The sequence below is a fragment of the Scyliorhinus canicula genome, chromosome 5 (assembly GCF_902713615.1).
Source record: "Scyliorhinus canicula chromosome 5, sScyCan1.1, whole genome shotgun sequence".
Taxonomy (NCBI): domain Eukaryota; kingdom Metazoa; phylum Chordata; class Chondrichthyes; order Carcharhiniformes; family Scyliorhinidae; genus Scyliorhinus; species Scyliorhinus canicula.
This window is the reverse complement of record NC_052150.1, coordinates 43,488,298-43,511,635: the sequence shown is the minus strand read 5'-3', so window position 1 is coordinate 43,511,635 and position 23,338 is coordinate 43,488,298. Positions and strand designations below refer to the sequence as shown.

The window sequence follows — 23,338 nt, the reverse complement described above, 5'->3', positions numbered from 1 at the left end:
AAGGTTCTGGACCCCGTCCCGGTGACTCATGCAAGGGAGGTCCCGGAACACTTGGACTGCCCCTGTTTCGTCCCTGGTGCATCTGGTGGGCAGCGGGCAGAACAGGGTGACACCACGCCATACAGCACGCCCGCCGAGCAACCTGGCCCATCAAACCGGGCTGCCCCAAGAAACGTGCGCTGACAGGAAGCCAAGTCGCAGGGCAGGAGTCTCAGCAGTCCGCCTCCACTCCTGCTGTACCATCTGGGGAAACACCAAGGCGTAGTGGTAGGGCCCGTAAGGCAAAGAAGTTCGACACATAGTAAGTTGGCACGGGTGCAGGGCACAGCTTAGTTATAGGGGCTAGGGCACTTGTATGTGAATGTCACGATTAAAGTCACTGTTACACCAAACCTAGATGCCTCTAGAACATAGAACATAGAACAGTACAGCACAGAACAGGCCCTTCGGCCCTCAATGTTGTGCCGAGCCATGATCACCCTACTCAAACCCACATATCCACCCTATACCCGTAACCCAACAACCCCCCCCCCCCCTTAACCTTACATTTATTAGGACACTACGGGCAATTTAGCATGGCCAATCCACCTAACCCGCACATCTTTGGACTGTGGGAGGAAACCGGAGCACCCGGAGGAAACCCACGCACACAGGGGGAGGACGTGCAGACTCCACACAGACAGTGACCCAGCCGGGAATCGAACCTGGGACCCTGGAGCTGTGAAGCATTTATGCTAACCACCATGCTACCCTGCTGCCCCCCCAGCTATGTCCGGTGCCTGAGAGGTCGTGAGCGGGACCGAGTGGCACTGGGGTCGAAGTTCGGTACAATGGTGAGCTGGGTGTGTATTCCCCACCCCCCAACCCCTCGTCATCCTCGGAACACCGACGCCAGCTACCCCACATGACCATGTGATGAAGTGGCCGTGACGCATACAGGGACCACCCAGGTGGAGGATGTAGCTGTGGCCATGAGTCAGACATTGTCTAATGATCCAGAGCTCATTGCAGAGTGGGTTGTCATCATTCAACATGGCACTGATCACAGCCGCTTACACAAGCAATTGTGTGAGACCATCCCATTGTGCCGCAGGTGTAAGTTGCTGTGAAAGTGGTGGTGTGGGAGCTAGGGTTGTCGGATGGTGCGGGAGGTGCGGGGTGCTGGGTGATGCGTTTGGGCGGAACGGTGGTACAAGTCTCTTGTTCAGCGATGCCCTCCTCCTAGTTCAGTGTTCTTCAAACGTTTTTTCCGGGGACCCATTTTTACCAACCGGCCAACTTTCGGGACCCACGCCGGCCGACCTGCGCGACCCACCATTTTCTCTTACCTTGTTTGCTGCTGACAAAAGTGGAGGAAATGGTTTTGGGTCCCTTTGGCCCTCGTACATGCTCCTCCAATGGAACCTGTTGGATGAAGGTGAAGCCTTCCGGTGTCGGAAAGTATGGAGTCTCCATCTGTCCAAAGTTCTGAATTTTTTTCCTGTAAAAGTTTATCACATAAACCCCCCCGAATTTGTAAAAAAAAATAAAAAATAAAATGAGTAAAATAAATGAAAAAAATGAATAAAACCCCCCAAACTTGTAAAAAAAATAAAATGAATAAAATAAATGAAAAAAATAAAAATTAAATGAACAAAATAACTGAATAAATGAATAAAAACCACCACAGAATGCGGCAGAATTTTTTTACATGTTCGCGGAACGCACATGCGCGCCAATCATCATGCGCGCATGCGCAAAGCGGCCAAAATTTTTTTTTTTTTTTTTACACGTTCGCGGCTGCTGGCAGCCGGCGTTATGCAATGCCGGCTGCTGCGCGGGGATTTGCACGATCGGGAGCGCCGCAGACAACAGCTCCGCGACCCTCCCGACACCTGCCCGCGACCCACCCACGGGCCGCGCCCCCGACTTTGAAGAACACTGTCCTAGTTGGTGAAACGTGCAGCAATCAACGCCTTGCGTGCTCGCTCGCCAAGCTGGTGGCGGCGTCGTGCAGCCTCCCGGCCATATCCAGCCCCAATGTCCTGTTTCCCCCCCCCCCCCCCCCATCCTCCTCATGTACAGATGCGTCGCCCTCATCGGGCTCCCCCTGTGCCTCCTCCTCCAGGACATCGCCCCTCTGCTGGGCAATGTTGTGCAGGACGCAGCAGACAACAACTATGCGGCCGACCTTCTCTGAATGGTACTGGAGGGCTCCTCCAGAGCAATCCAGGCACCTGAAGCGCATCTTCAAGAGGCCAAAACACCTCTCGACAATACCCCTGGTTGCTACATGGGCCTCATTGTAGCGGGTCTCCGCGTTGGTCGGTGGCCTCCGTACAAGTGTCATCAGCCACGACCGCAACGGCTAATCCCTGTCACCCAGCAACCAGCCCCTCAGCCGGCGGGGGGGGGGGGGGGGTCCCTCGAACATGGCGGGAATGAAGGATTGCGCCAGTATAAAGGCATCATGCACACTGTCGGGGTACTGGGCGCACACGTGTATGATCTTCATGCGGTGTTCACAGACCACCTGAATGTTCATGGAGTACGTCCCCTTTCTGTTCATGAAAACATCCCTGTTCCCCAATGGTGGACGCATGGTGATGTGCACCCCATCAATCACCCCCCTGGACCATTGGTATCCTCGCCACGGAGGTGAATCCCGCTGCCCGGGCATCCTGGTGTGTGCAGTTCTCTGGAAACTGGATGTACCGGTCGCCGATGGCATACAGGCCGTCGGTGACTGCTCGGATGCACCGGTGCACAGATGCCCGGGAGATACCTGACAGGTCCCCGCTCGGCGCCTGGAACGACCCCGTTGCATAGAGGTTGAGGGCAACCATCATCTTGACGGCCACCAGGATAGCATGTCCTCCCCCTCCCCGTTCCACCTGGTGCCAGGTGTGCCATGAGGTGGCATATATGTATGACGGTCTCACTACTCATCCGGAGTCTCCTCCTAAATGCCCTGTCCAGCAGGTCCTCGAAGGACATGCGGTGACGGCACACTCGAGGCCTCATGGGGCGCCTCCGATGCCTTGGCACCACCACCTGCTCCTCCTCCTCCCCCGGCGCCCCATCAAGATTGGTATCCTCGTCCGGTGCATCCCCAACGATGTGGTGGTCACACCGCCTCCTCCTGCACCTGTCGGGCGGGCAGGTGGGCCTGCAGCCTGAGTGGGTGGCATGGGGCTCTCTGCAGCCAGTCCCTCTGCTGCAGCCGCTGCTGCTGCAGCTGCTCTGAGCCGCCTGCGTCGACGCAGCCAAGGGCCATCTGCAGGGCAGCGGCTGCCGCCATGGCGGCAAACATCGCTGTCTGGTGCCAAACATTACGATCTGCGGGGGGAGGGGGGGCAGAATACATGTTTAACAATGGCGCATTGACACCTCCCACAGCCAGGTGCCATGGGATACATGTGTGTCCCGGTTGGCTGGTGTCGTTACAGACACACAGGCACCCTGCCCACAGTATCCGTCCAACGCCCAGTTTTGCCCGTCCCTCCTCATTGCCACCGTGGGCTGGCCACGCCCTCACGGGGGCTGGCATGTGTGAGATGGTCTCCGTCAGCTGGTTGTTGCGGCACCTGAGTGGGGGGGGGGGCTGGGCGCACCCACGGTCAAGGCACGTGGCTGCATGGGATGGCGGCGCCAGTGGCCTTTGCCCATCAGCATGACCTCAACTTTCAGGCGTGGCTTTGCCACCATCCTGCCATGGCAGGCCGGCATGTCGCTCCCGTGGAAAACCCTCTTCCCCCCCCTCTCCCCGGAACATGGAGGCCCCCTGCCCCCGAGTATGACTGCACCCTCCCCCCCCCCCCGCCCTCCCCCCAACATGACTGCACCCTCCCCTCCCTCCTTCCCCCCTAACATGACTGCACCCTCCCCCTCCTTACCCCCTAACATGACTGCACCCTCCCCCCTTCACTCCCTCCTTCCCCCCTAATATGACTGCACACTCCCCCCTCCTTCCCCCCCTAACTGCACCTCCCTCCTTCTCCCACCCCTCCCCCCTTCTCCCATCCCTCCTCCCCTCCCTCGCCCCTCCCCTCCTCCTCCTCCTCCGGCCCCCTGAGCATGGCGGCACCCTTCCCGAACCCCCCACCCCGCCAGTACCGGCCGCGGGTGCCACAACATGCTGCCTCTGGAAACGCCGGCCACTCACCTCCTCACTCTGCATAGTCAGCCAGCATGACTGGCTGACAAATTTATTTTGCTGGGGTGAAGCACGACAGCGTGACCTGGGGTCACGCCGTTGAGACTTCGGCCCATCTGGGCCGCTGAAGGAGGGGGGGCCCGGAGGATCGAGGCGGAGAGCCGGCCTCGATTACGCCGTTCTCGTGAGTTGGGAGGATGGCGGAATGGCGTCGGACCAGGGTCGTGCGAAAATCCAGTGCGAACGGCGATTCTCCCAAACGGTGCGGCATGGAAGAATCCCGCCCCCTATTCTTGTAACCCCACCCAACCTTTGGACACTAAGGAGAAATTTAGCATGGCTAATCCACCTAATCTGGACATCTTTGGACTGTGGGAAGTGTGTTGAGAATGCCACTTGAAGAAATATTTGGCTGCTCATGTTACTGCAGTGATATCAGAGTGTGGGTGGAGCTGAGCTATGGCTCTGCTTTTTAATTTCACTTTGAGAAAAGCTTGGGTGTGTCTGTGTTTTTTAACTTTTCTATTCAGTGTTGGAGCTGAAGCCAGACCAAGCAGGTGTACTGCTGTTCTCTCTGCCAGTGAAAGACTATCTCTTGATCATTTGGTGAATTCAGAATTATAAATGTTCTCAGTAGTGAATGTAAACATGATGTGCTTCTGTTAAAAGGTGTTTCTTTTGTCTTCTGGATGTTGTTTGGGAAGTTATTAAGGATTACTTAGTATTGTATTCTTTGGGGGTTGTATTTGAATTAATAGTTGCCAAGATGTTCACTGTGTTTTAAAAAGGTTAACTTGAGCTCATAGAATAAACATTGTTTTGCTTTAAAAAATACTTTCTAATTTCTGCTGTACCACCCCTGTAGAGTGGGCCATGTGCTCCCCATGCCACAATCTATTAAAAGTTGTGGGTCAGGTGATACACTTTGGGGTTCTTTAAACACTGGCCCATAACAGAGGAAACCGGAGCACCTGGAGGAAAGCCACGCAGACACGGGGACAACGTGCAAAATCCACACTGTCATCCAAGGCCGGAATTGAACCCAGGTCCCTGGAGCAGTGAGGCAGCAGTGCTAACCACTGTGTTACCATGCCGCTCAAGTGTAAGGTGAAGCAGATTTATTTGCAGTCATAAAAAGTCTGCCTTATGGCAGCAAATATATATATATATATATATATAGTGTAGAGTCCTGTTCGGACAACCAATATGCCGGCCCCTGTCCCGGCCGGCCTTTATACAATGTTCTTCTGAGCCCCAACTAGGCAGGCTTCCGCAAACTAGCGGGGAAGCTCATATTTCACGAGTCCCAAGGGGAGATCAATCAGGGTATCCCTGTGGGTCTCGTAGGCGTTATTACACTGCCCATCCAAGTTAAACTCTGTCTCAAGACGGATAAGATTTTTCCCGAGAACTATGGGCGGTATTGAGGAAGGAACTGTAGGTAGATGAGGTGCTGTGAACCATCAGGAACAGAACTGTATTGCAGCATAATTTTCAACTTCATGGCCTGGCACATTCCTCACTCTACCATTTCTATCAAGCTATGGATCAATCCTGCTTCAAAGAGGAGTGAAGAAGAGCATGCCAGGAGCAACAACAGCGGCTTCGTTTTCTCCTTCCACAGATGCTGCCAGATTTGTTGAGTACACCCAGCATTTTTTATTTCACTTTTGAAAGCCATTTAGACCTTGTCCTCCAGTCCTAGATTCCCCGGCCGATAGAAAAGAGTTACTCTCTTTCTACATTTCATCAGATCAGGTCCCTGCAGGGTAGTGCAGTGGTTAGCAGTGTTGCTTCACAGCTCCAGAGCCCCAGGTTCGATTCCTGCTTGGGTCACTGACTGTGTGGAGTCTGCACGTTCTCCCCGTGTGTGCGTGGGTTTCTTCCGGGTGCTCCGGTTTCCTCCCACAAGTCTCAAAAGACGTGCTCATTGGATGAATTCGACATTCTGGATTCTCCCTCTGTGAATCCGAACAGGGGCCGGAGTGTGGCAACTGGGGGATTTTCACAATAACTTTATTTCAATGTTAACGTAAGCCTGCTTGTGACAATAATAAAGATTATTATTATTAATACCTTGAAAAGGTTGATCTCAAATCTTCCCTTCTGTAGTCTATATATCTTTTATATTCCAAGGAATATAACCCCAGATTGTGTGATCTCATCAAGTAACTTAATCAAGAGCATCACCCAAAAATCAGCCTTTTTTTTTTAAATCTCAAAAGTGCAGCCGCCAAATGTATTGCTCCAACTCTGCCTCAGATGACTCAGTACTGCTCAGTACGTGAACCTAGGCTGTTGTCAGACAACCACATATATGAGCTGGACGGCAATGAAGGAGTCAGGCAAACCCATCAGGACCATTCCTGTCCCTAGTCCAAAGACACTGGATTAAATTGTAGTAAATCGGATTTCTCGGGCAAGTAGATGTGAATAAACAATGCAACCTTCACATTGCCGACTTCATCCATATCCTGAGATCAATGCAAAGTTATTGGTTTAGCTGTCGAGGTTTCAAATTTATTTTGAACCAAACTCAACCTTCATGTGCTTCAAGGGACAATAAATAAGGAGTTGGCTCTATTTGCAGCCAAACTTACAAGTGCATGCATTTTGGAGGGAATGAAGGGGGAATAAATCTCCCGATATAAAATTATTTACAGGTACAATTTTTGATCAATTTCAATGTTTTTTTCTGCTGCTAGTCGACACAAAAACAGCGACTAAATCCACTTACTTGTAGAACTTGATTGTGGGTTCTGTAGCCAATAGGAGGAAAGGTGTCACTATATAGCAGAGGGCCAGCTGGGTGGAAGCCCAAGTAACAAAATCGTAGCCAAGTTTCATCGTCTTGGAAGAAAGGAAGTAATGTCTGAAGCTGCTCCTCATCTAAAGAGCAGGAGAAAAGCAAACAAGAACAGATTCAGTGCAAGATTCAACAAAATTAAAAGTACTTCCAAGTTTATTTGTTAAGAATACATTCCTTCAAAATGATTACTTAGATCAGAAACTTTTCATGCCAGGCAAAGTAAGTGGCTGCACAATATGCAGACAACTCTGGTTCAATATACTGGAGTTTTCATCATATGATCGACTGCCTCCAACTGACCAGTCCTGTCAAAAAGCCTTTATTCTCCATCTTCAATGTTTTCATTATATGTATTCAAAGAAAATGAATTATAAAAAAAGTTTCTAATTGCCTAGGATTTTTCTTCTATTTCGAAGAAATGTCCAGGAGCTTAATTTAATTCTCGAAAACCCCAGTGCAATCCTGCAGGGTTGGCAACTTTACGGTCCAGTTATGTTAAACTTTGGAGTGCAAACACCATGGAATAGGATCAAAAACACTTGTCCAAAGTGTGAAGGTAATCAGTGGAGGCAATAGCACTTCTCTACATAGCAAAGGAAAGCAAACAAAATGAGCGTAAGTGTCCAACCATTGCAATACATGTGTATTATACCAAATGTAGAAATAAACCTTGCAGTACAGGATCCATTTGTGGTTTAGAAGGCAGCCAAGCCATCAAACTGATATTCTCCTAGAAAGCTGATCAAACAAACTCTGCAGTAGAGAATGCATAAATGTCTCTGAAAGCTACCAAAGCCACCAAATTAAAATTCCCAAGCATAGTTGTGTAAACAAACACTGCAGTACAAAATGCATTAGTGCCTTTGATAAAAACAAATGCTCAGGCATCTATCAAAACCTGCAACAGCCAAACAGATGGTTGAGCTTTTCTTTAAAGAATGAATGAAAACTCAGACATCTATTGAAGCTATTAAACAGCTAAACAAATGTTCTTTAAAGAAGGAATAAAAGCCATAGAAAACATTCAAAACAATTATCCACTGATCTCATTAATTAAAAGGGAAAGTATTTAAAAAAAGGCAAAATGAAAAGAATTGAGGATTGCAGAGCGAGTTACAGGAGACAGAGCCACCAGTGGAAGCCAAATGATCTCTTCTGTGCTGTAATTTCCATCATTCATAGAATTCATAGATATCATAGAATTTACAGTGCAGAAGGCCATTCGGCCCATCGAGTCTGCACCGGCTCTTGGAAAGAGCACCCTACCCAAGGTCAACACCTCCACCCTATCCCCATAACCCAGTAACCCCACCCAACACTAAGGGCAAATTTGGACACTAAGGGCAATTTATCATGGCCAATCCACCTAACCTGCACATCTTTCGACTGTGGGAGAAAACCGGAGCACCCGGAGGAAACCTACGCACACACAGGATGTGCAGACTCCACGCAGACAGTAACCCAAGCCGGAATCGAACCTGGGACCCTGGAGCTGTGAAGCCATTGTGCTATCCACAATGCTAACTCATCATTATGGAGTCATTTAAAATGTTGGTTCTGAGCTACGTTTAGGGCAACTTACCCAGAGAAGTATCATAAATACGGAGCATGCTTCCCTGTATGTGATTTCTCATAGTTGTTACTTTCCCATAGAATCTGATGTCAAATAAAAGTCCAAGGAGCTCAAGCAGAGACAGATGGAGATTGTTAAGTGTCATAGATTGGGAAACCTCACCGTACACAGAAAAATACATTGGGCTGGATTCTCCGTTTCTGCGTCTAAGTGCTGATGCCAACGGAGGATCCGTGGTGTTTCACGACGGAATAATCAGTGCCATGTATGCACCGATTCTGCTACCAGTGAAAGGCTAGCACCGGCACAGTGTGAAACACCCACGGAATACATGAAAAACGATGGGAGAATCGCAGGATACATGCTGGACATGTGCAGGGCTGACAAGCTGCAGCCGCGTGTACGCCGACACCCCACACACACACTGATCGCACCGGAAAAGATGGTGTGGTTGTGCAGGGCCCCGTACCCGTCTACCCCAACCTCACAGCCCACCTCCTGGCCAGCTGCCAGTACCCACTCCTGACCTGGCAGAAAACCCCCGGCCAGTGGCACTGCTCTCGGTGGAGTATGGCGGTACTGGACACTGTCCGCATGCTCACTCTCTCCATAGCTGCCATGCCAGGCTCATGACCGCTGAGACCACACGTATCCTATGCTGTCGGGAACTCGGTCCATCAGAGGCAGAGCATCGCCCGATAATGATATTCAAACAGGGTTGCGATGATGTCTCGATGATGCCGATTTAGAGAGGGCGGAGCATCGCAACCTGGCGGCAAACCGCCGCCTGCCGCGATTTCGCAGCCGGGAGCCATTCTCTGCCTGATCGCCTTTCCCGATTTTGGCACGGGCTGCGGATAATCCTGCCCATTATACCTACTCCTAAAATTTACATTTGATGATCTGTGAATTACTATATTATTGTTGGCTATTAGAAATTTCTTGAACATTACCAGTGTTGCTGTTCTTAGTGTGATGCCATGAGTTACTATTAATTACCGGTCCAGGTGATTGGCACCTGTCATAAAGCTTCACACAATTCTAAACCACTATGCAACTTATGCATGAGAAGTCACCATTTGTAAATTTAGTAGAATTCAATGAGAATCTATCAGAATTGGTGAAAGGTTGTTACTGAGACAATTTCTTTTCAGTTCCTGCCATCTGGTTTTCCCTCTTCCCCGCCCTCAGTTTCTACTACAGTTCGCAAGTAACTTCCTGTCATCAGAACTTCTTGCACAACAACCACTGGTACAAAACCATGCACATGCAATAAAATTTGCAGACATCACGTGATCAGGGGTCATGCAAAAATCCACCGTGAATACCTTGAGCCAAAGTTATAAATCTGAACATTTGTACCAACTGGTACCCGAGGACTAGAACATAGAACATACAGTGCAGAAGGAGGCCATTCGGCCAAATCGAGTCTGCACCGGCCCACTTAAGCCCTCACTTCCACCCCTCCTAACCTTTTTGGTCACTAAGGATAATTTATCATGGCCAATCCACCTAACCTGCACGTCTTTGGACTGTGGGAGGAAACCATAATACCCGGAGGAAACCCACGCAGACACAGGGAGAACATGCAGACTCTGCACAGACAGTGACCCAGCGGGGAATCGAACCTGGGAACCTGGCGCTGTGAAGCCACAGTGCTATCCACTTGGGCTACCACGCTACCCACGGTATTACAATGATTCCTCCACTTAACATTATACCCATGTAAAGCAAATGCATTTTTTGTAAAAGCAGCTCTCTCTCCAATGATGCTGTTTTATGATGCTTCGCTGCTCGTGATGTTTTATGATGGTCTTGATGCTCTCTCTCTCCTCGTGCTGTTTTATGATGTCTCACTGCTATCTCTCTCCAAAGGTGCTGTTTTATGATGTCTCACTGCTCTCGCCCCTCGTGCTGTTTTATGATGTCTCACTGCTATCTCTCTCCAAAGGTGCTGTTTTATGATGTCTCACTGCTCTCTCTCTCCCCTTGTGCTGTTTTATGATGTCTCACTGCTCTTTCCCCTCATGCTGTTTTATGATGTCTCACTGCTCTCTCTCTCTCTCCCCCCCTGTGCTGTTTTATGATGTCTCACTGCTCTCTCCCCTCGTGCTGTTTTATGATGTCTCACTGCTCTCTCTCTCTCTCCCCTTGTGCTGTTTTATGATGTCTCACTGCTCTCTCCCCTCGTGCTGTTTTATGATGTCTCACTGCTCTCTCTCGCCCCTTGTGCTGTTTCATGAGCCGTGATTCTCCAATACCACGGCTAAGTGTTGACGCCGGCGTAAACACTGGAGTGCTTCAGGCTGGCGTCAACGGGCCTCTTGGCCCAGCGGTTCTGCGCACCACAAGCGGCCAACACGTGCGCGATGGGAAGCGTGGGGGCACGGCCTCAGACCGGCGTCAGAGACGTGGCGCCATGGTGCGCACAAATAGACGCGACCCCGACACACAGCCGACGGATGAAGATGGTGGACCATGACATGACTCTACTGGACACCCTTGAGGAGAGGAGGGGGAATCTGTACCCCGGACCGGGCCAGAGGGTCGCAGCCAACGTCACCTGGAATATGTGGAGCGAGGTGGGCGAGGCCGTCAGCATAGTTGCGGTGACACCCAAGACAGGAGAGCAGTGCTGGAAGAAGCTTAACGACCTACTCAGGGCAGCCAGGTACCCAGCTCTGTGCCCATGGCACCACCCCCCTACCCCCCACACATGTGACACCGCCCCCCACCCCACCCCTCCACAGGGGATGGTACAACCCCAGCCGTGACCTACATAGCTGCACCCACCCATGCCAGTCGCATTGGCTGGGTGCCCTGTGCACCCATGCCAACATAGACCCAACTGCCGGGCTGCTCGCGTTGGACCGCCTAACAATGCTGATGTTTGTGTGCCCCCACCCCCCCCCCCCCCCCCCCCCGGGAGAAGAGCGGTCATAACCGGCGAGAGCGGGACCAAACCGGAAGGGGTGCACCTGATTCGCACCCCCTCACAGTGCATGAACAGAGGGCACTGGACATAGCTGGACGACCCGAGGACCGGGAGGCTGCCCATGACGAGATCAGGGGCACGCCACCAAGTGAGACCCCCCTGCCTGGCCCGGCCCCTCACCACACCCCTCACCTCACTCACCCCACACCTCACTCACCCCTCGCAGCACCCCTCACCTCACTCACCCCTCCCCTCCCCTCGCCGCACCCCTCACCTCACCCACCACTCACCCCACCCCTCACCTCACCCCCACTGCAGTCCACCTGCCTAAACATGCATGGTGTCGTGCAGGACCACCCAGCGATCAACCCGGCCCACATGGCAGACCCAGCCCCCGGCCAGCGCCAGGGCGGCCACCCCACCGAGTCCCGCAGCTATGGGGAGGGTAGCTGCCACAACAGCCCTCCGTCCCAGTCGAGCCACAAAACCATGACCCAGGGGACCAATACCGAGGACACAGACAGACGTGACACCTGACCCAGAGGACCAACACCCAGGACACAGACGGACATGAAGCCACACCACAGGATACCAGCTGGAGACGGACGCAGATGACACCTCACCCCAGGGGATCCCCGAATACGGGTCCAATGACGACACCGACTTTCCGTCACAGCTGTGTCCTACACCTTCCGCCATCGTAGAGACTCTCACCTCAGTTGGGCTCTTTAGCGATGAGGCTCCTTGGACACTCACTGGTGAGCACCGCACAGCCTCTCTGGTACAGCAGGTGGAGGTAGGAGCAGCCGAGGGGCCGGACGGTCAGAGGGCAGACCAGCACCAGCAACCAGCTGCCGCCCAGACGGATCCCTGGAATTCCCACACCCACCCAGTGACCTGATGCAGTCAGGGACCCAGGGACGAGAGAAGGGGATGACGGCCGGTTTCCAGCACCCGCGGATGCAGGTGGAGGCGTGCATCCGTGTGCAGGAGCAGGGAATGGTGCCAGTCATGAGTGCCACCCAGGCCGACACCGCATGGGTGGCGTCCATGATGGAGGCAATGGGGGCGACGGTGTCGGACATGGGTCAGAATGTGCAAGGCCTGGGGTAATTCTGTGCAGGCGGCTTCCGCGGCCCAGGACAGGGCTGCCCTCTCACAGGCAGCCACGAGCCAGAGCCAGCTGCACATCGCAGAAGCGCTCAATACTGTGGCCCGGTCTCAGAAGACCATGGCCCTGTCTCAGCAGGCCATCGCTGAGAGCATGGCCGCCATTGCCCCAATGCTGGCCGGTATCGCACATACCCAGACAGTGATGGCCAACTCCCTGAGCTCCATGGCTGCAAACGTTCAGACCCTGGTCAATACCAGAGTGGGCCTCCAGGATTGGCAGCGCCAGGTGACGGGGTTGCCTCGCTGCTTATGATATCTCACTGCTCTCTCTCTCGTCTTGTGCTGTTTTATGATGTCTCACTGCTCCCTGTCTCTCATGCTGTTTTATGATTCACTCTGTCCTCTTTCTCTCTCTCTCTCTCCTTGTGCTGTTTTATGGTGTCTCACTGTTGGAGCCCCCAACGCGACTCCTGACACCTTCCCCAAGCCCCAGCTCTCGATGAGGGGGTCCCCAAGATCCCTCCCCCCCAAACACGCACACTAGGCACCCCGGCCCGATCGCCATTGTGCAAAAAATGCCAGCTTGGTTGGCACCGTGGCAGTTCCCATGCGAGGTTCCCGAACGGGTGAGACCATGAGAGTCCCACGCCGTCAGGAACACGGCCGGTCGGAGACAGAGCATCGTGGGGCGGGTCTCAGGCAATGGCCTGAGGCCATGGATAATTGGCGCAGCGTGCTCCTGGAGGGCGGAGAATTCACTGCCATGCTGTCTGGGCGGTACTGTTAGGCTGCCCAAATGGCAGTACCTGGCTGCCCGGGTGGCATTGCCAAGCTGCCAGCTGAGCTCGTCAGCGGAGGAAATGAAGTTAAGTGCAGCCTAGCCTTCTTCGCCTAGGCCAAAAAAATAGCCCAATTGAAAGCGGTGTCATTCGGGGCATGGAGACAAAAAGAAATACCCTGCTAAACACACCCAAAACGGGACTCTTTTTTTCCCCCAATAATTCGCACCCCGAGTCTCCCAAATGGAGGATCCAGCCTAATGTTTGAGATCAATAGTCATTGATCAGGACAGCAATACTTGCTGCATTTCATCAATGGAGAAACCCCAATCTTAAAGCTTTCAACGCCTAAGAATATCCTGGGTACTATTGGAAGTGGCTTTCATTTCACAGGCTGCATCCAACAGTTAAATGCTCCGCAGTGAACCCTCCCATCCCTCCCACTCGCCTTGCAACCCCCAAAATTGAGGGTTGCATTAATTTCTACACACGAGAATTTCAAAAAGTTAAATGCAAGCATTAAGTATGTTTTAAAATAAGGAATGAGCAAGGAAAGATAATTCAATTTTACACCAGATACCCAATCATCCAGTCAGAGCAATAGATGCCACAGAAATAGCAAATGTTTCAGGAAAGACTGGAAATAATATATACGGACATTATGAAACCACCTCTCACAATAATGCTTGTTCTAACATCTAACCCAACTGAAGTAGAGATTATTTTTTAAGAAACACACCATTCTTAAGTGCAAAGAAAAACTAATTAGCATATGTAAATGAACAAAATAATTTTTTTTAATGAAGACTGCATATAACCCTGTCTGTATGGAGATCACAAATGCCAAATGAACCCGATATAGAGTCATCATTAATGCTACAAGGTATTGGGTACAGAACACAAAGATAGCTGTTGCATTCATTCTAATTAACACTTCAAGCTGATAGTAAGGATATACTAAAAATGCAACGTTACCAAGAGTCATGACTCACAAATAAGACTTGGGAGTGGTTCATATTCAACTGGACTACTGTGTCCAATTGTGGGCACCCCACGTTAGGAAGGATGTAAAGGCATTGGAGAGGAGGAGGAAGAGAAGATTCATGAGAATGGTTTCATGAGAATTGAAGATGATGAACTTCAATTGTGAGAATAGACTGAAGTAGCTGGGACTATTTACCCTGGAGGAGGTTGAGAGGAGATTCGCCGTGCCTGGACGCAGGTGGCAGACATGGTCAACGCTGTTGGCGAAGTCACCTGGACTGCCATCCAGTGCAGGAAAAAACTGCACAACCTCCTCAGGGCATCCAGGGTGAGTAGACAGCACTGTGCCCCTGGCACCAATCCCCCACACACATGTAACACGGAGCACCCCCCCCCCCCCCCACGGCTGTCCCCAAGGGGTCAGCTGAACCCCTCATGCCTGCACCCATGCCAGCCGCTGAGGCCATCATCTACCCAACCCCTGGGCTGCATGTGCCGGACTATCTAACAGTGTTGTTGTTTGTGTTTGCCCCTTCCCCCTCTCCACCGCAGGAGAAGGCCACGCACAACCGCCCGGAGCGGGAGAAGACCAGAGGGGCCCACCAGACCTGTGTCCCCTCACCGTGCCCGAGCAGAGGGCACTGGATATGGTCGGCGGCCCGGAGGAAAGGGAAGTCGCCAACGGGGAGGCCGGCGGCAGGTGAGGAAGAGAAACCTCCTGCTTAGATGTGGATCCTCATGGCATACGTGTGCCCCCCCCCCCCCACCCCACCACACCCATCTCATCTCACACCCCACACTTCACCCTCAATCCCCCACACCCCCCTCACCATCACCCCCTCACATCACATCAGGATCAGCACAGCACTACAGCAGGTAGGCTTTGTAGCACTCGCTTCAAAGTCTCCTGTAAACCGATACCGTCTTGAGCAGGCCACTCTTTATAAATCAGGTTTTAGACCGATGTAACTTCACGTTGGCATGATGATGGATTGGAAGACGTTACAGGATGCCGGCAGGCAACTGTTTTAATGAGTATTCAGGGAAATGCAAATCAATGTAAATGGCATTCACATCACCAAGCAGTGGAAAGGCCAACCCGCCATTGGGAGAATTTACGCTGGCTGGTTTCTGACTTTTTCACTCTCGCTAGGTTCACCGCTCCTGCCCACCACCAAACCCGCCATGGGCGGGATGGAAGAATTCCATGTCAAAATGTTTCTGATAATACTCCTGTGAGGTGCTTAGGTATCTTTAACAATGTTAAAGGCATTATGTAAATACAAGTAATTGGTTTTATGTAAACTAACAAATGATAATGCACGTAATTGATCGGTCTCAAATTAACACAGCTCTTGGACGCGATTCTCTGGAAAGATTTCTAAGTGTTGGAGCAAGTGGGAATAGCCACGAGCTTATCAGCACTCGGCCGGTAACGCTATTCAAAGTTAATTGGTCCACTTAACGAGGCCTCACGGGCTTCTCGCCGCAAATGAAGACTCGCCAGATGATTTTCCGACATTGCGCTCACCAGTCCCCACTAACAAGGTCAAGCAGCACTTAAGCCGCACTTGCTCAGCCAACCCCAGCCAGCTCGCAACAATGGCGCCCCACGAGACCAGCCCCAAGATTGGGGGATGCAGATCTGGGGAGGCTGCTAGACGCATTGAAGGTCAGGAGGGATGTCCTGTTCCTCCAAGGGTCCCGGAGGGTCAGCCATAGAGCAGCCAGTGCTGCCTGGGATGTGGCGTCAACGGCGGTGAGCACCGGCAGTGTGACCAGGAGGACTGGCATCCAGTGCTGGAAAACCCCCTGCACCCTACCCACCCCCACCAGACTTTTCCACCCCAACTCCCCATGCAACTCCAACTCTCCTTCCGCACCGCTCCCCCTTCAAGCCCCCCCAACTCTCTTCCTTCACACCAACACCAACCCCCCCTCCCCCCCCAGCACTTTAAACCCTGCGTGTGGCTAACGATGCCCTCTCTGTGTCTCCTCAAGAAAAGTTCCCACAATCGCCGGGAGAGGGTCCAGGCTGATGAAATGAAATGAAATGAAAATCGCTTATTGTCACAAGTAGGCTTTAAATTAAATTACTGTGAAAAGCCCCGAGTCACCACATTCCGGCGCCTGTTCAGGGAGGCTGGTACGGGAAATGAACCGTGGTGCTGGCCTACCTTGGTCTGCTTTCAAAGCCAGTGATTTAGCCCTGTGCTAAACCAGCCCCATGATGGTGGTGTCCCGGCTAGAAGAAGCCTCATCACCTTTGTGGAACGTGCCCTGCAGATGACGGGGTAGCCGAGGACAGAGCGGTCACCAAAAAGGAGGCTGGTGGACCCCGCAGATGAGGAAGCACCATGCCCCAGCCAAAGGACCTGTCAAACGTGAGTTGACCACATGTTAATTCTCCTGCAGGTCCTCCAGCCGACGACGCCAGTCCAACCCAGTGACACCCTCTCCAGCCTCCCAGGGGAACACCTTGGAGGAGAGCTCCGAAGAAGACATGATCAACACATCACAGCTGTCATCCCCACCCTCCACCAGCGCAGATACACGCACCTCAGTGGGAACCGTTAGTGGTCAGGCTTCTGGGGCACAACCTGGTACTGTCGGGAGATTGGGGAACTGTTACACACAACAAACACCTCTGTTCACAACTAGTAATCTTTTTCATTAGTGTCACAAGTAAACTTACATTAGAACATAGAACATAGAACAGTACAGCACAGAACAGGCCCTTCGGCCCTCGATGTTGTGCCGAGCAATGATCACCTTACTCAAACCCACGTATCCACCCTATACCCGTAACCCAACACCCCCCCCACCCCCCACCTTAACCTTACTTTTTTAGGACACTACGGGCAATTTAGCATGGCCAATCCACCTAACCCGCACATCTTTGGACTGTGGGAGGAAACCGGAGCACCCGGAGGAAACCCACGCACACACGGGGAGGACGTGCAGACTCCGCACAGACAGTGACCCAGCCGGGAATCAAACCTGGGACCCTGGAGCTGTGAAGCATTTATGCTAACCACCATGCTACCGTGCTGCCCTAACACTGTAATGAAGTTATTGTGAAAATGTAAGATGCCGCTGTCACTTTCTTCCGCAATGCAGGCCGAGCTCCAAACCCTTGACCCATCTCACCTGTGGCACCCACCCAACCTCCGGCCATGGACATGCTCCCGGAGCTGTGCCCCTTGCCCTGGGTGTTCGGATTTCAGCTGCTGCGTGTGTGGTGTTGCCTCCCACAGTGTTCAAGCATAGTGTCCGGGCATCAAGATGTGATTGGGACGCTAGGCAATAACTTTCACATGTTACATGGCCCGCTCACCCACGGTAATCCATTTGGGTTGTATGAAGTGCTCACTTAACCACGACTGCCAATTCCTCATCAGCAATAGCCTTCAACCTCACGGCCAGAGGCCTCTGCAGTCGATGTGGGTTATGGGTGATGTTGGCGCAGACGGGCAGGGACAAGGGTTGCCCCCGGAATGGGTACACACGATCAGGGGTTGACATGTTGGTGCCGTGCGCGGTTGCCCCCCTAGTTCTCTCCTCAGTGCCCATAAATTGAGATGACTGCAGAAAAAGTTCAAAAATGTTACCATCTGTTCACTGCATATTAATTGTTTCTAATTGTGTGCACGTGGCGGGCATTAATTGGGAATTCATGTGCTCTTAGAAATAGGAACTGACTGAAACTGTGGTTGTTGGATTAGGAGGCAAATGTTTTATAATGTGTTTCTCTGTTAATAAATGCTGATAGAGGTGTGCATAGATTGGCTCCAGTTCAAAGTGTGCAACGATTGGGCAGCACAGTAGCACAAGTGGATAGCACTGTGGCTTCACAGTGCCAGGGTCCCAGGTTCGATTCCCTGCTGGGTCACTGTCTGTGCGGAGTCTGCACGTTCTCCCTGTATCTGCGTGGGCTTCCTCCAGATGCTTTGGTTTCCTCCCACAGTCCAAAGACGTGCAGGTTAGGTGGATTGGCAATGCTAAATTACCCTTAGTGTCCAAAAAGGTTAGGAGGGGTTATTGGGTTACGGAGATAGGGTGGAAGTGAGGGCTTAATGTGGGTTGGTGCAGATTCGATGGGCCGAATGACCTCCTTCTGCACTGTATGTTCTATGTTCTATCACCACGTCCCTTTCTGGAATGAGACTAGGGAGGACCACGCTGAAAAAACACCCATTTAACAACGGTAGCCTTCCCTAAACAGGAATTAATTATATTAAATGACAATCCTGAGCATTTATAACATAAGTCAACAAGATGGGTGTAGCTCACAAATTCTGTTCAATTAAACCTTAACTCTTAAGTAACCAGGACTCCACTGGGATGTAACTGAAGTAGTAACCATCAAACAATGAGTTTCTGAAAGTGGTTAACTTAACTATTCCTAAAATACTTTTCGAATTACAATTACTTTTTGAATTATTAAACCAATAAGTGAATGACATTCTTCAATTTTTGGGTGCTAGAACTAATAAATGATGCTTCCACAATCTCCATGCAGATGGATAATGGTTACTCACTGCTCTTGCTGCCAGCGTGATAAGGATTGCAGTCGTGAAAGTGAAGTAATACCCAGGGTACACTCCATGCCACAAAGCTGAAAGGATAAATGTTAGCGCTGTGGGGAAGTAGGGGGCCCGATCATAGCAGACACTGAGAGAAACAGAAAGGGACACGATTAAGGGTGGCAAAATTAGACTCTTGCACTGCAATATTTCTGATCACAACTCACTATGAATAGGATCATCTTTCATCTACCAATTGCCCATTGATGCAAAGTTATTTTCACAGATTTGGGCAGCATGGTAGCACAGTGGTCAGCTCTGTTGCTTCACAGTGCCAAGGACTCGAGTTCGATTGCCTGCTTGAGTCACTCTCTGGGCGGAGTCTGCACTTTCTCCCCGTGTCTGCGTGGGTTTCCTCCGGATGCTCTATTTCCTCCCACGAGAAAGTCCTGAAAGATGTGCTTGTTAGGTGAATTGGGCACTCTGAATTATCCCTGTGTACCCGAACAGGCGCCGTGGAAGGCAACTGGGGGATTTTCACAGTGGCTTCATTGCAGTCTAATGTAAGCCTACTTGTGACACTAATAAAGATTATTATTATAAGTCGATTCAAAATAGTATCTATAAACAGATAAATATGTAGACTAACAAACTGGAAGTCATACAATTTATGTTCATAATAATCAGAATTAATATACAGACACTTAAAAGAATATCTTTCACTGTTCTCAGGACAACCCAAGTGGGCCACAACTGAAATGCAGTCACTGTGCTTATGTAAGTTAGCCTCACAACCAAATTCCCTGTCGCCAAGTCGCACGGCAAGCAAATAAAACTAATGATCAGATAACTTGTTTTGGTTGTACTCGTTAGAGTGCAATGTCTTATTAAAGAATGAATTTGATATTCAGGCTTCCATTTTCCAATTAAATGCATTTGCTGAATCCATTGAAAACGGTGATATCAGTGCAATATCAATTAGTCAACTCAAGCTGTAACAACTGTCAGCATACAAGAAACCCCTATGTCATTCTAAATTTCTGATAAATATCTGTGAGTGTATGCATCCTCCGCTTTTACAAAGGAGATGCTCACGGAAACCTGCCACCTCTTGCAGGCAGGGGTCCATACTGCAGTGGCCTATCACGTCTGCCACTCTACCTCGGCCCACTCCTCTGCTCTATCCCCGTAACCCTGTGCATTAATCATGGCCAATCCACCTAACCTTCACATCTTTGAACTGTGGGAGGAAACCGGAGCACCCGGAGGAAACCCATGCAGAGACAGAGAGACTGTGCAAACTCCGCAGTCACCTTAGATCGGAATTGAACCGGGGTTCCTGATGCTGTGAGGTAGCAATGCTATCCACTGTGCCACCTCAGAGCAGGACAAAGTCAGTGCTATCAATAGTAGTGAAGGTAACTGTAGCCATTAATTTCATCTGTCAAGATTGGTCCAGTCTGTAGCTGGCGACATCTCTAACATTTCCAGATCACTGTCCTGTCCACTGCTGCTTAAGGAAGGTCACTGATGCTCTTTGTGCCAGAACAGGAGAGAACACGGAGTTCTCTCTGACCAGGGAGCAGCAGGTGGGTCGTGAAAGTGGCTTTGACAATCCACTTCACCAATGCGCAGGACAGCACTGACTGTCCACATTTGGGTTTAGAGATGCCGTATCTAAAAACAGAGGTGTACCAGAACAGGTTCCACCCCTAAATGTGCAGTTCATGTCTGTCCGTGCTCAGCAGATTGTACCAGTGAATGCCCTGTATCCAAGCAGCAGTCATGATGCCTTTGTTCTGTGCTAGTCCACTGATTTCACTATTGGAGACAGCATGTCAAGCCAGATAGTGGTTGTTGAGTGACAAGGACAATTCACTGACTAATGGCTCATGTCTCTAGTGGGCACCCGAGCCACAAATGGCCAGCATGCATAGAATGAGAGTCTGTAATGTATACCATAACAAAATTGAACAAAGGATCCATTTAGTGAAATAAATGATGTTAGAGGACACATGATTTATGCAGAATTTCAGTCGTCGCGAATCCTGCATTATTTGCATTGAATCTTGTGCAAGACTATTCGTAATAAGCCTGCATTTGGCAGCAATTTTGCTTACCTCTTTAGCCAAGCTCCAGTTTGAATGTTCCAACTATCAAGACACATTTTAAAACTTGTAGCTGTCTGGTAATGAAAAAATATAAAAAGCAGTCAGTAAGGTGAATGCAGGTTTCTTTTAGTACCAAAGAAGAGGAAACCGAGATTGCCTTACAAGACATTTAGATAAAAGGTATTTTTCCACTTTCTAGATAATATGGTGGCTCCACAGTTCAGCATTGTTTTAAAGAGAGTTTGGGGCAGCTATAACTAGTAATCAAGTAGCACAAAAGTGTCAGATTCACTCCACAATTAATTGTTGAAGATGACGCATAAACATCAGCACTTGGCGCTTCACACAGTTTTTCTTATTAATTTCCAGAAAAGACAGGTTGCATTCTGAAGCTTGGCAGAGTAGATACTGAGAGAGTGGCTGGGGACAGTTTAAAAATAAAGGCTCTCTCATTCAAGACTGAGAGAAGGAGAAATGTCTTCTCTCAGAGCATTGTTAACCCATGTGATTCTCTTCCCTGGAAACAATGGAGGATGGGCCATCTAATATATGCAAGGCAGAGTTAAACAGATTTTTGATCAACAAGTGAGTCAAGGTTTAAAGTGTGGGAGAGGAGGAGCAAATAGGAAATCGGCCACAATCAGATTAGCCATGATCTTATAGGCTGGCAGAGCAGGCTTGAGGGGCCAAATGGCCTACTCCTACTCCTATTTCCTATGATATTTAATGAGCATTATTTTTAAAAACACATCTCTGTTGAGATGTGAATAAAGTGAGTAAAAAGACCACAACTCGACATGAACTTCATAAGGAAAACAATAATCTGGAGTTTCCAAGGTAACAGGGAACAACCAATTCCATTAGTTGCAAGCAGACAGCCTAAAGTATTCATTTATGAGTCACAATTTGCTTCCGTTTGCTCCGCCCTTTGCGTTTTCAGCAAAAGAGGATTTAAACTATTTCTATAGTTCTCCTGCAATAAAATCTCCAACCAAATCCATTTGTGCAGATCCTGGAATCCTGCCCTCCCCTTTTTATTATTCGAAGTTTCAAGACTCCACCTCCCTCTCTCTAAGCAGTGGTTATTTTTCATGCTGCATTTTTTCCCATTTACCCAATCCAAACAAACATCTAAGCACAACTCCTTAAAGACTATGTTAGGAGAGTATAATCTGTGCATTTTTAAATTGCTCTCCTCTCCAACAGAACTCTAGACAGTGATGTGGACAAAAAGGTCGAGAGACTAGCTTGATGGCAATAAGAGACAGCATCAAAAGACTTGTGGGTAACCATGCAATTACTGGAAATCACAGGCTGTAACATACGGTTCATGAGACACTCGGCCTGCAAGCACTATTACCTTTTGGCAACATCAAAATGTGGAATCACTCCTTTGATTTTGGGCAATAAAAATTGTACTAAAAGGGTTTTGGATCTTTCTACCTTATATAGAATAGTATTGGGATCATTGAGTCATATGCTGAAAATGACCAATGGACTAGGAAAGCTCGTTTCGTTATAGGTCAATTAAGGAGAAGTAAAATAGCTACAATACACGACTCTTAAGTGATACACATTTCCCACTTGAAGGACATTTAACACATAGATAAATGCCCAAAGAAAATCCTATGAACTCAACTCCACAAGTGTTTCAATTAAAAGCAGTGACTACTGAAATAAGTTTTTTTTTCCAGAAGTGTAAATTAATTTGTATTATTCTTCTTTGGTCATTTAATGAGATAATTTCTAAACATGATAGTGTACTTTGGCATTGTGATGAGCCATTGGGCTGGATTCTCCAGTCCCCCAGCTACGAGTTTCTCGACAGTGCAACGTTGGCTGGCTGCGGGACTGTGGCCGTGATTCACCCAAAAAACCTTTAAGTTCATTTGTGGCGGGTTTTTAAGAATTTGCCGCCGGCTCGTTCCCCACCGCTTTTCAATGACACTTAGCCACTTTTCTGGACCCTGGGGAGTTTTTGCTGGTTTAGCCCATACTTCGGCATGATTCTCCGGCCTCGTTACACTCTCTCTCAAGCGAAACAAAGCCGGTGAATAGAAGGAGAGGCCAATAACGAGAACCGTGATAAGTAGCAAACAGTTTGCGATGCAACCGGCCCGCTCCCATAGGCAAAATCGGGATCTCGCCGTACCGTGGCAAGAAACCAATTATCACCACTTAAGCCCTATTTCCATACAATTAATGAGAGTCACCCCCATATCCAATGGCCTCCCGTCATTAGCAGCCTCCCCAGCAAGTGGTCACGCTGGTGCTGATTAGTACTCCTTTTAAAAAACGTGAACCTTCTGTGGGGAGTTGAGGAGGTGAGCAGCCATCTTTGCTCACAGGCAACAGGCCCGCAGGCGCTGGGCT

The 23,338-nt window shown here is 50.0% G+C and overlaps 1 protein-coding gene across 4 annotated transcripts in view; it reads right to left on the bottom strand.

The window, feature by feature from the left end:
- Window positions 1-23,338, bottom strand: part of mboat1 (membrane bound O-acyltransferase domain containing 1) — a 189,342-nt gene that overhangs the window by 11,936 nt on the left and 154,068 nt on the right. For 3 of the 4 annotated variants that reach the window (XM_038796970.1, XM_038796968.1, XM_038796969.1), the window contains 3 exons: window positions 20,975-21,039; window positions 18,870-19,002; window positions 6,873-7,024 (listed from right to left, as the gene is read on the bottom strand). In XM_038796970.1, the coding sequence (XP_038652898.1) occupies window positions 6,873-7,024; window positions 18,870-19,002; window positions 20,975-21,039 (350 nt within the window). The remainder of the gene's footprint in view (window positions 1-6,872; window positions 7,025-18,869; window positions 19,003-20,974; window positions 21,040-23,338) is intronic. The other variant, XM_038796971.1, reaches the window with a different exon arrangement.